This window comes from Brugia malayi (genome assembly GCF_000002995.4).
Source record: "Brugia malayi strain FR3 genome assembly, contig: Bm_v4_Chr1_scaffold_001, whole genome shotgun sequence".
In the NCBI taxonomy this organism is placed as follows: Eukaryota; Metazoa; Nematoda; class Chromadorea; order Rhabditida; family Onchocercidae; genus Brugia; species Brugia malayi.
This window is the reverse complement of record NW_025062475.1, coordinates 11,033,779-11,045,093: the sequence shown is the minus strand read 5'-3', so window position 1 is coordinate 11,045,093 and position 11,315 is coordinate 11,033,779. Positions and strand designations below refer to the sequence as shown.

General features: G+C 31.6%; 1 protein-coding gene across 1 annotated transcript; it reads left to right on the top strand.

The window, feature by feature from the left end:
- Positions 1 to 6,377: 6,377 nt before the first annotated feature.
- Positions 6,378 to 10,196, top strand: Bma-lis-1 (platelet-activating factor acetylhydrolase IB alpha subunit, putative; the record flags this gene model as incomplete). The annotated part of the gene is made up of 11 exons (XM_001894133.2): positions 6,378 to 6,415; positions 6,652 to 6,730; positions 6,838 to 6,977; positions 7,177 to 7,318; positions 7,549 to 7,645; positions 7,963 to 8,079; positions 8,476 to 8,633; positions 8,769 to 8,904; positions 9,178 to 9,311; positions 9,661 to 9,817; positions 10,123 to 10,196. The coding sequence occupies 11 exons, from the start codon at positions 6,378 to 6,380 to the stop codon at positions 10,194 to 10,196; spliced, it is 1,272 nt and encodes a 423-aa protein (XP_001894168.2).
- Between the last annotated feature and the right edge of the window lie 1,119 nt (positions 10,197 to 11,315).

The following is an 11,315-nucleotide window of genomic DNA, read 5'->3' as shown; positions in this document are numbered from 1 at the left end:
TTTTTCATTTTTGGTTGGATGATTTGCAGTATTCCTTTGTATCTTTGTTATGTATCTTTATTTTCAGTAGTTTAGTTTTTCAAAAATTAAAAAAGAAATTTTTCACTTATTTAAATGATAAATATGATGAATGATAAAAGGTAAGATTTGATAAAATGATATAAAAAGTAGGCTTTGGAGTCCATAACATGCATATTTCATCCAGAAGAATAAAGAGATCTTGAAATTGTGTTGCTTATAGCTTAAACAAAGATATGAAGTAGCTTAGTTTAAAATTCTTATATGATTTAATGTACAGAACTGTTGGTTAATGTGATTTTCTCTTTTGTAATCTGAAGAGGTCTAATTTTTCGCGTTAAATTTTTTCAAATCGAAAAAAGAGAAATTTCAGAGTTATGTGGGAACTGTTTAAAGACATGTCATGAGGGATGTAATTGCTCCGTTAAATTTCTTATTTTTTTTGTCTTTGCCTTCTCAAAAGCAAATGGGACATTTATTGGATTGAGAAACTCAAGGTTGAGTGATGAATGGATAGTGATATTAAGTTGCTGAATGGGCTTTGTTAGTGAACATTCAGATAAATTAGTTATAAATCATTGATTTTTTAATTGAAGCAATTCGGTAACTTTTTTAGTAGCAGTACTTCATAAATAATTTTTTAATGAATAGTTAAGAATTTAAATTAGTTTTCACATGTCAGACTAGAGCATGATTAGAAAGTATTTCAGCATCAGTCTTCACTTTCATTATGTCATTTAAAAGCCTATAGCTTTGCTTGCTGTATAATTACATAAAAAGCCTATTTTCAATGTAATTCTTGCGGCTAAATTAGTTTTATATTGCGAAATTAAAGAATCAGTTTAAATTTTGGTTGGTTTGGAAAGCTGTGTTACATTTCCTTCATTTATATTTAAGTCCTTCGCCAGAATATTTTGCATTTTCCTGTTTCGCGGTCATTGTTTTCTCCGTTCGTAGCAAGATGTTCAGAACTCCTAGATGCCCTAAAATCACTTAAATTATTTGTAAATGACAACTTCTGAAAAGCACTCATATTCCTTATAAAAGACAAGAATCACCAATCAGAAAAGCATGCTTCTTCTCGTGCAAATATTTGTCTCGACTTTGTTTGGTAACGAAATTTGAGGACCAAAGAGGAATAATTGCTTTGTTAGATCGTTCTCTGTAGATACACTACCCACGGATAATAGATTTGTATTAGAGAAAAGGAATTGAGGAAAGAAATATGTATTTGCATTTGTCTCAAATTGCTTCCAATTCATATTTATTATCTTTTTATTTCATTGACAGTTAACTATCTTATGTATATATACTACTTTTTATCGAAGGAAGTAGTATAATCAAATCTTGCATAAGATGGTTAAAATTACCGTATTTGATACCAATCATTGTTTACATTGCTAGTCGAGAAAACATTAGGATTGTATACCTGTTGAGATTGTTCAGTTGCTCTCTTACTATCAGTTTTTTAAATAAACATTTAAGATTAAATAATTCGAAAAAACTGTTTCATTCCATATAGCGCAATTTTGAACAATGGATTGGAAGTATGCTGTTGATACGTCATAGTTAATATTATATGGGATGAAGAAAGAGGAGGAGGAGGAAGGGATGTCTAAACCTTTTTTATGCCAACAATCGTCGATAGAGGAGCTTCTTTTTAATCTCTTCACACGAAGCATTTTACCGAAATGCCTGTTCGGTTATTCATTGTAGAGTAACCGGTTTGTCCAGTGAATTAATTGTACAAGACAGAGTAAGTTTAGAAATGCATTTTTGTAGAATTACAATGATCCATTAGTTTAACATTATGATAAGTTTAAAAAAATATTTTTGATATGCATTAAATAAGGATGCTTGTCATAGTAGTTGTGATAAGAGATCAGATACTATTGTCACTATCACCTTGATAGGTGCAATCATCTAATGACTCCTTTCTTATAGCTGATGATGAAGTCACGAGAACACAAAATTACTTTTCTATTTGTGCTTTGTTGTTCAACATGGTTCTGGTCTTTTCATTTGATGATAACGTCGTTTTTTAAGATTTATACAGCTGTGCAGTTAATGTGTTGCTTAAACCAACTGTTAGCAGCAACTTCACTTATGGATGTAGCAGGTGATTGAAAATTATCATACATAGTACATGCCTCGGAAATACTGTCACCATGGCTGTCACTTGTTTTGCTCGCATATCACTATTAGACAAGAGGAAGAAAGGGGAGCAAGTAGGGAAAAAGATGGTTGTGATGCGTCGCTACCAGCTGCGCTCCCGAGGGGTTCAACTAACCAATTTTTCAATTTAATACGCGGTTAGTTTCAACCAGTCAGTGTAGAGAGAAAGAAAGAGAGGGAAAGGGGAGGATAGAGAGTTACTGCAGTCGTATGATGTATACTGGCGGTGGCGGTGATGGTGATGGCATTCGTAATTCTCGATATCATCGTAACCCTTTCTCTATCTCTTTCCTCATTTCATCTGTTCTTGACATTCTTTTCATGATCAGATCTACACTTTGTCTTCTTTTGATTTGTTCTGATCCTCTCATTTGGAGGAAATGTCCTAAGACAGGGGATGGGAGAATAGTAGGAAAGAAGGAATGAGCAGGGCGTGCAATGGGGAGTATCTCTTACCCTTTCTTTCCCGAATATTGATGTGTAATATAAAATAAATATATGGTATGATCTAATATATATGGTATAATAACATAATATAATGTATGATATGATCTAATAGTATTATATAATACAACATATGATATAATATGTAATATATCATATAGTATAATGTTAATAATATATTAATACTATAGTATTGTATTATATTATATATAATTTCAAATGCTATCAAACTTCATTCCGTTCGTTTAGTGACTAATATAACATGTTCAATGAATTATTGTGGTGGTGTAATACTTTGCAATAACGATTGATAGATCAAAGATTAACGGTGACTTTCTCAAGAAAGAATTGAAATCGTTTTGTTTTATTGCGTAAATCTTCTCGAATGTGTATATCATCTGCTTGCTGATGTCACTCCTTCAGTTTACGAAAATCTGTTAGTGTTCATGGATTAGGTTTTTCGAAAGTCATAAAATTTTTTTCTGTTCTTTGTTTTCAAGAAAGTCTGTTTCCACTAAATCTGATTGTAAATTTTCCGTCCAATTTTTTGCGGTTGATGTCTTTTTTCTTTTATTAAATGTATTACGGGTCGTAGTAGACCATGACGTGTATAGGAATAGCTGTTAACTAAAGTGTTTTTAAGATTTGAAATGAGTAATACTGATTAGTCTGATATCGATTCGTCACCAAAACTATAAGCACAATGAAATAAATTTCTTCATTTTTGGCATATTTTGAACCACTTTTGCCAATCTTATATCTTCGCTGTTTACTAATATATCTGAATGTGTTGAATTTTTTCCCAAAAATTTCTATTTTCAACCTTTTTTAAGCAAAAAAACTTGCAGTCAAAACCATATTTAGAAATGGAAAGAAATGGAATGAAGAAAAAAAGATCAAAAAATGATGCACTTTTATGTGTTTTTGTGCAAAATGCATATGGAAATCATTGTTATGGGCAGAAAAAAGAATATAAATCATTTTAGTAAAATACTCCGAAAAAAAGAAATGCCGAATATATACGTATATCAAAAAATTTATTGAATGCTCTGACATCATTTGACATGTAAAATCGTATTTATATTTTTTATTTGGTTTTAAGCTATCGAACTAGAGATTGTCCGAGCTATCAGATGACAACACTGATGTGTAGAAGCACAATGGAGCTTGCATAGTCGAAGGCTACTGAAACAAATTGTGCGAAGAAATGTATGAAAGTGCACTGAATAGCGAGCAGTAACGATTAATGATTTATTAGTTGGTAACATAAATATTTTGTATAGAAGTTTACTAGCAATTGGACTGGACTAATAAATCATTAAGCACAATATAAGAGGTAAGTATAGAAAGTGGTTAAATTTATGTCTCTTCCTTATTTGTGAGTGAAACTTGATTACGTTATTTTTCGTCGTTCCATTCGTCTTTAGTGTTACAATTAAGCGTGAAGAATTATTCCATGACTTATTTTCTAATAATCTTTTTCGTCGTTTTTTAAAATATATTACTTCGCAAGAATAATTTTTTTAGAAGCGAATACCAAAGTTTAAGTAACTTTTTCACATGGCAAGGATATTCCTTATCATTACAAAGCAGAAATTATTTAAATCATTGTCTTGAATTGATTAAGAAAGTGAATTGTTTTTTCCTTTTTTTTTTCTTCCGGTGATTGCTTTCCTTTTACCGGAAACACTAGAAAAAAGTAGAGTGGACAAAACACTAGATTGACGAAATTGGTCTGTTACTACTTTCTGAAGCTTATGCACTCATTTTAGCAGACTTTTGAGTGAGCTTTGATTTTATGATATATTTTTTACGAATTAGGTTTGATTTTTAAAATGCAAAAAAGTATCAATCTCTAATGCTGCAACCCTTTTTCTTTTGGAATTTCCGATAAGTTTGCTTTTTTGCTGCAGTAATATCTCTGGACAATGTGGTAACAAACTGTTCTGAACCTATAATTTAATGAAATAGATGGAGATTTTTCTCTTGATATTTGAGACATTCTTATATATCGCATAAATATCTGATGTATTTGTATAAATGATAGTATTTTAATTCTATTTCTTCTGAAATGAAAGGAGAATACCGTGTAGAGGGATACCATCCTGCGTAAAACCACTTCTCAGATCTGATCAAACTACCGATGAAAAACTGTTTTATCTTGGAATAATTAATATCTAAGTAATCTTTTTTGATTGCAGTTTAGGGTGACGTCCTTTTCCCTACGTTTATTCGTTTAGTTTTCTTTATAATATAAATTTCTGTTGTATCAAGATGTGAGTGACAGATGGCATGATAAAGAGTCGTTCATTATATACTTAACATGCAATGGTGAAAAAAAAATGGTTCACTATCGTATTTTCAGAACATCATACTTTGTCATTCATAGTATTGTTTTCTCTATTTTGTAAAAGACTCATCTTAGTTACCATTCTTTGTGTTGAGAGAAGACCAGATTAAATTCTGGAAGGGATAGAATATAAACGGTACAAATAAAATTTTTCAATACATTAATAGAAGTAACAATCCTCAAATCAAGGACGTTCTGAAGCTAAGTACTTGTGTTGTTCAATTCTTTTAACCCATTGAGGAGAATAGAAAAATGCAAAGTAATGAGGAAGTTGATCATCTTTGTTAATTTTTGTTATTTTGCATTTTTTACAAGTTGTATGATTCAAGGTCGATATATCCGTTTCAAATAACTTTCAAATATTTCATCTTTACATGGTTTTAAATCTCTTTTTTGATTTTCACTGATACATGGTGGTTTATCGTCCAAATCAAAAAGTCATGGTGGGTGAAGAAAGTCATTTGATCCTTCAAAAATTTAACCTCATTGAGGGTTGGATTTGTGAGTGGAATTAAATGAGGATTACATTAGTTTACTGGAACTTAAAGGTATAAATGAGGCCAGGAGTAAACTGCATTTGAAGATCTGCATAATCTCACTTAACCATAGTCAATAAAGTTTAATCAAAGAACTCCTAATTTTTGGGAGTTAGAATTTCTTGGACTATCTGGAATTCTTGAAAACTAAGCCTGAAATATCATCAAAGCATAGATGAAGCTTTGTTATTGATAGATATTTGTGAATTTGAAATGCTTTTAGAACCAATTTTCCTTGGTTCTCGCATAGGAATCAATGTAAAGAGTTTGCACTACTTATAGTGTAAGACGCTCCATTAAGGATGTCTGTGCATTGTCTATGTCTGTTGTGTCTGTTTGTATGTGTTGATGTCAGAACTATTGATGAAATAAATTAATTGGAATGCAGGATGGCATGTTTCCGTCACTTGCATTTGTTGTTATTGTTGAGCTTCATTGTAAATTGTTTATATCTCATATTTAGTTTCTTACTGCTGTTTGTATTAATTGTATGAACAAAATTTGGAGAATCTTCAGACTTCGTTTTCTTCGGTAGTTGGCCTTCGTTTTCTCTCCTCTATCATTATTCTTCTTTCGTTCATTCTAAACATTTTTCACTATTTTCCAAAATGTTCGTTGTTCGTTGAAATTTTAAAGAAATTTTGTTTTTATGAAGCTTTTAGTTTTTCCAGGTTAACGAGCGAATATTGATTCTTTTCTTCTGGTAACATCAATAGCAGCAGCTGCGTTGTGCGCGCTTTCTGATTATCATTCTAGCGCCTTACTAAATTCTGTTATTTTTTTTTTTTTTCGATTTAAATTTTTACCAAGCTACAATCATTGGTTTTATTCAAGGAATCGATCAATTTGCAACAATGAAAATGAATTTGTCAGAAAAACAGCGCGATGAATTGTATAATATTTTTTAATTCTTTTTTTTTACTCCTTCCTAAATAATTTCATAAAAGTTCTTTGTACGCTGCGTTAATGTCTGCGATGTTTTATTACATAAAGTTGTCTGCATACAGTGAATAAATTCAAAACATTTTTTAAATAGTATTTGCTAGATGTGATTAATTCAAACGAGTTAGGTAATTTATAATAGAAAATTTAGATCTATAATTTTCACGTTAAGTTTATGCGTTTCAGAAACCGTGCGATTGCTGATTATCTCCAGTCATATGGTTATAGTGAATCATTCGATGCTTTCAGACGAGAAACAGGCTTGGCTAGTCTTTTTTTTAAGTTAACTAAAATGCAATGAATTTATGGACACTTTCTGAATAAATCGTTCATTTACAAATTGTTGCCTCTCAAGTTTTGAAAGGTCTTCAGATGGAAAACGATGATAAGAAAGTAATGGGTTTACTGGAAAAGAAATGGACATCAGTAATCCGTTTGCAGAAAAAAGTTATGGATTTGGAAACAAAGTTACAAGAAGCTGAACGCGAATACATACATGGGGCACCTACGAGGTTACAATATTTTCATTTCTGATATTGAAAGGAATTGAGAGGGCAAAAGTTAGCACCTATTTCATTTTTAGGATTAATTCCGAAATGATTTCTAACTATAGCTGTTCTGAAATGAAAGGCTTATTTTTATTTGACAACTATTTACCAAGATTTTGCTATCTGGTATTTTTACTTCCTAAAAAAAGCTTATCAAGTATAGGGAAAAACGACAACCAGGTGAGTGGATCCCACGACCGCCTGAGAAATTTTGCTTAAGTGGTCATCGTTCGCCTATCACCCGAGTTATATTTCATCCCGTGTATAGCATAATTGCATCCTCTAGTGAGGATTCAACAATTAAGGTAAGTTGGTTTTTTTTTTTTTTTTTTTGTGTGTGTGTGTGTGCATGTAGCTCTTTATTAATTTTGTTTTTGTAATTTACTGCTGTTTAGTTTAAAGTTTTTGCACTGTATGCGGCTTGCAAGAGTTTCTCTCGTTTATAAGCTGTTTATAAACAGATAATGTTTGTAATGAACTGAAGTTTTGATGTTGGCCTTGTTGGAATTACTGGAATTCTACCAACTTTTTACAGGTTTGGGATTTCGAAACGGGTGACTTCGAGCGGTCATTAAAAGGGCATACTGATGCCGTACAGGACCTTGCATTTGATATTAGTGGAAAGTTATTAGGTAAGCTTTTATTAGACGGTTATTTGCACTTAATATTATTGTTCCTCTACACAAATAATGGGAACTGATAAAGCTCATTGATGTTCTCGAAAGTTTCTTATTTTCAAACAAATTTGATAATTCTTGAAAAGACTGATACCTCTGACAACAGGAATATATGCTAGTTTTTTGTTTTGGATTGCTTAACTCTGGTTCTGGCAAAATCATCCATTAATATAGAGATGTATCATGTTGATATAAAAATTTATCTTAATTTTTAAAACAGTTGTTTATGTATTGTGGTAATTAAGAACCGAATTATCATATTTTTGTTTTAGCATCATGTTCTGCTGACATGACAATCAAAATATGGGAATTTGTACAAACATTTGATTGTATGAAAACACTTAAAGGGCATGATCACAATATTTCATCAATCGCATTCCTGCCTTCTGGTATTTTTATTTGCTTGTAATTAACCTGAATTAAACTTTTCAATTTAAATATGATACAATTGTTGGTTTTAAGCTTCATCTTTGAACTGTTGCTTATTTGCAAGACTGGAAGAGAGATGCTCATTTTTCTCCACTTACATATAACTACTGTTCTTGGTATATGGATATCTTTTCCTTTCTTCTGTAATGGAATAAACAAAGAGAAAAAAGCCATAGTTATTGTTGTTAATCAAGTTTCAATTAAATCACAAAGCTATTGTTTGTTCATTAAATCATTTAATTTGTTGTTATTGCTTATCCCTAGTGGATTGGATTTAGAAAGATGTAAGATGTAAATGAGAGTAAAAATGAATTCTCTTGATAGAACAACATTCATTTAATTGCTTTTTTCTCTAGGTGATCACTTACTATCTGCTTCACGGGATCATTTGATAAAAATGTGGGAAGTAACAACGGGTTATTGCGTTCGAACATTTGCTGGCCATAATGAGTGGGTACGAATGGTACGTGTACATCACGACGGAAATATATTTGCATCCTGTAGTAATGACCAGGTAATTCGTTCATTCGTAAAATAGGGTTTTTTTACAGAGTCAGAATTAGTGCTCTTGCGTTCATTAAGAAAAACTTGGAAAAAAAAAAGGTAACTAGCTCTACTCTCTCTTTTTTAAGCAATTTTTTTTTTCTAGACAATTTGCGTATGGAATACATTATCAAAAGAATGCAAAATTCAATTTTGCGATCACGAACACGTTGTTGAATGTATTCAGTGGGCACCTGACAAGGCTCTCCGTTATGTTGTTGAAGCTGAACATGAAAATGCTTGTGAGTTTATATACTTTGCATGCATCTTTCCTTATCTTAATTTGTATGTGTTTTTTTTTAATTCCGAGTAGCTGAACTTGAAGTCTTAGTTCAAACTGTCACCATTTTATTGACAATATTGCGGAAATCCTACAATCTCTTCCAACTCAGCTCTATTTGTTAATTCATTCATCTTTCCGACCACTTTTTTTTTCACAATTTCTATAGCACAACGAGTCAGTGATATATGACTGTAAATGAAACTTATGTTTTCCGAAAATAAAACTATTTAAGCGCAAATGAATGGTGATGCAAAGAAAAGTGACAGTATAATTGCACCGAAAATAGGGCCGATTCTTGTTTCTGGTTCTCGTGATAAAACGATCAAGTTTTTTGATATTAATGCGGGATGTTGTTTGTTTACTCTGGTAAACTTTTATTCTATACCATAACAACACATCTTTCTGGAAATTTGAAAAGGCCTAGATTTATTATTGCATGTCGGCACGCTATTTAATCATTAAAATAATCAGTTTAACTAGTGGAGAATTAAGTAGCATCTAAATTTTGTTTCAAGGAAAGATTATATTGTCTTCATTATCTTACCATTTTGACAGAAGTCCAAAATAATCAAAACTACAAAATAAGTTGTGAACCGATGAAGCTTGGTTTTTTGTTTAATGAAATCAAAAGCTGTCGTGATTTTATTTCGAATTAAGCAGCTTTCTTATTATGGTGCTTATAAGTATTAAATTTATAGAATTGTGTCGTTTTCAGATTGGTCATGATAATTGGGTCCGTGGATTGCGATTTCACCCTGCTGGTAAATATCTGCTCTCAGTTGCTGATGATAAAACACTACGCGTATGGGCAATTGCGCAGAAACGTTGTGCCAAAACATTAGATGCTCATAAACATTTCGTCAGCTCACTTGGTTTGTATCATTTACATTTTATGTTATAGTTTTCTGAGATTTTGACGAATCCAGAAAATGGATCATTTCGCTAACTTTTGGTTTGTACTTTCCGCTTCAGCGGTGGAAGTGTAGTTTTCCCAGGCACTAAATTAAATTAGTTTTGTTTAGCTTATGCTTCCTTTATCTGCGTTATCTTTTATTTCATGTTATTCTGTTCGGCCGTGTTATTTTCGTCAGGTTTTACAAAGGTTTTTCAAAGATTATAGATCAGTACTGAGTAAAGAATACCCAGATTGTGTCGGTTATACAAATTCTTGTTTCAGATTTCCATCCATCTTTACCTTATGTTGTGACATCTAGCGTGGACATGACAATTAAAGTATGGGAGTGTCGTTGATGTAAAGGGATTTACGGATAGCAACTTTTCCATTCCTTGTGGCATCATGCGCAGCGCTTTGCTTTCTATTGCATTATTCCTTCTCTATTTGGATGATTATTTATAATATAATTTATTAGAGGATTTAGCTACTCTGAGTCTTATACCAATCAATTGAATTGTTGGGTTGTTTCTTATGAAGTTCAGGAATGTATAAAAAGCTATTAAAGAATCAGTTTAAATTTTGGTTGGTTTGGAAAGCTGTGTTACATTTCCTTCATTTATATTTAAGTCCTTCGCCAGAATATTTTGCATTTTCCTGTTTCGCGGTCATTGTTTTCTCCGTTCGTAGCAAAATGTTCAGAACTCCTAGATGCTCTAAAATCACTTAAATTATTTGTAAATGACAACTCCTGAAAAGCATTCATATTCCTTATAAAGAACAAGAATCAGCAATCAGACTACAATTTTTTGGCATATTCAGGATTTTAATTTGATTGGCCTGGAAACATTTTTATCCTGCATGGGCAGAAATTCCGCTATTTTTTTCATTTACCCATAAATATTACCTTCCTTTGTATATGATACTCCATTATGTGTCTCTTCTCTTTTATTTCACTATTTTTCTCCTTTCTAATTAGGTTTTTCAAGAATCTCATTACAGTTGGTGTGCTTCTTTTTGGTTGATTTTTCACATGCTTGCACGTTTTTGTGTAATCGAAAACTATATTTAATTTTTTAAATCTGATAATTTGATTCCTGTATATTTGTTCTTCGGTACTACTACTATCACTACACGAACCTTTGATATAATCTTAAATTATCATTAATTTACATTTTAATAAGCGTGATTCGGGTATATACATATTTTTAAAGGATCGTATTCAGAATTTCATGAAGAATTCTGGTAAAGAGTAATGAAATTGACAGAAGAGAATGCAAGTGTTCATACATATTTAAATAAATGACGAGAAATTTTCGATTGATGAGTTTCCTAAAACCTGCAAAAGGAGAAGATGCATGAAAGGTGAGTAAAGGAAAGGTGAGTAAGGGAACTTAACCTAGAAAATATCTGTGTAAAGCGCTTAAATACATATATTCGTTTGCTTGCGTTGCTTTCTATGTGTTTAAAAATTAAGG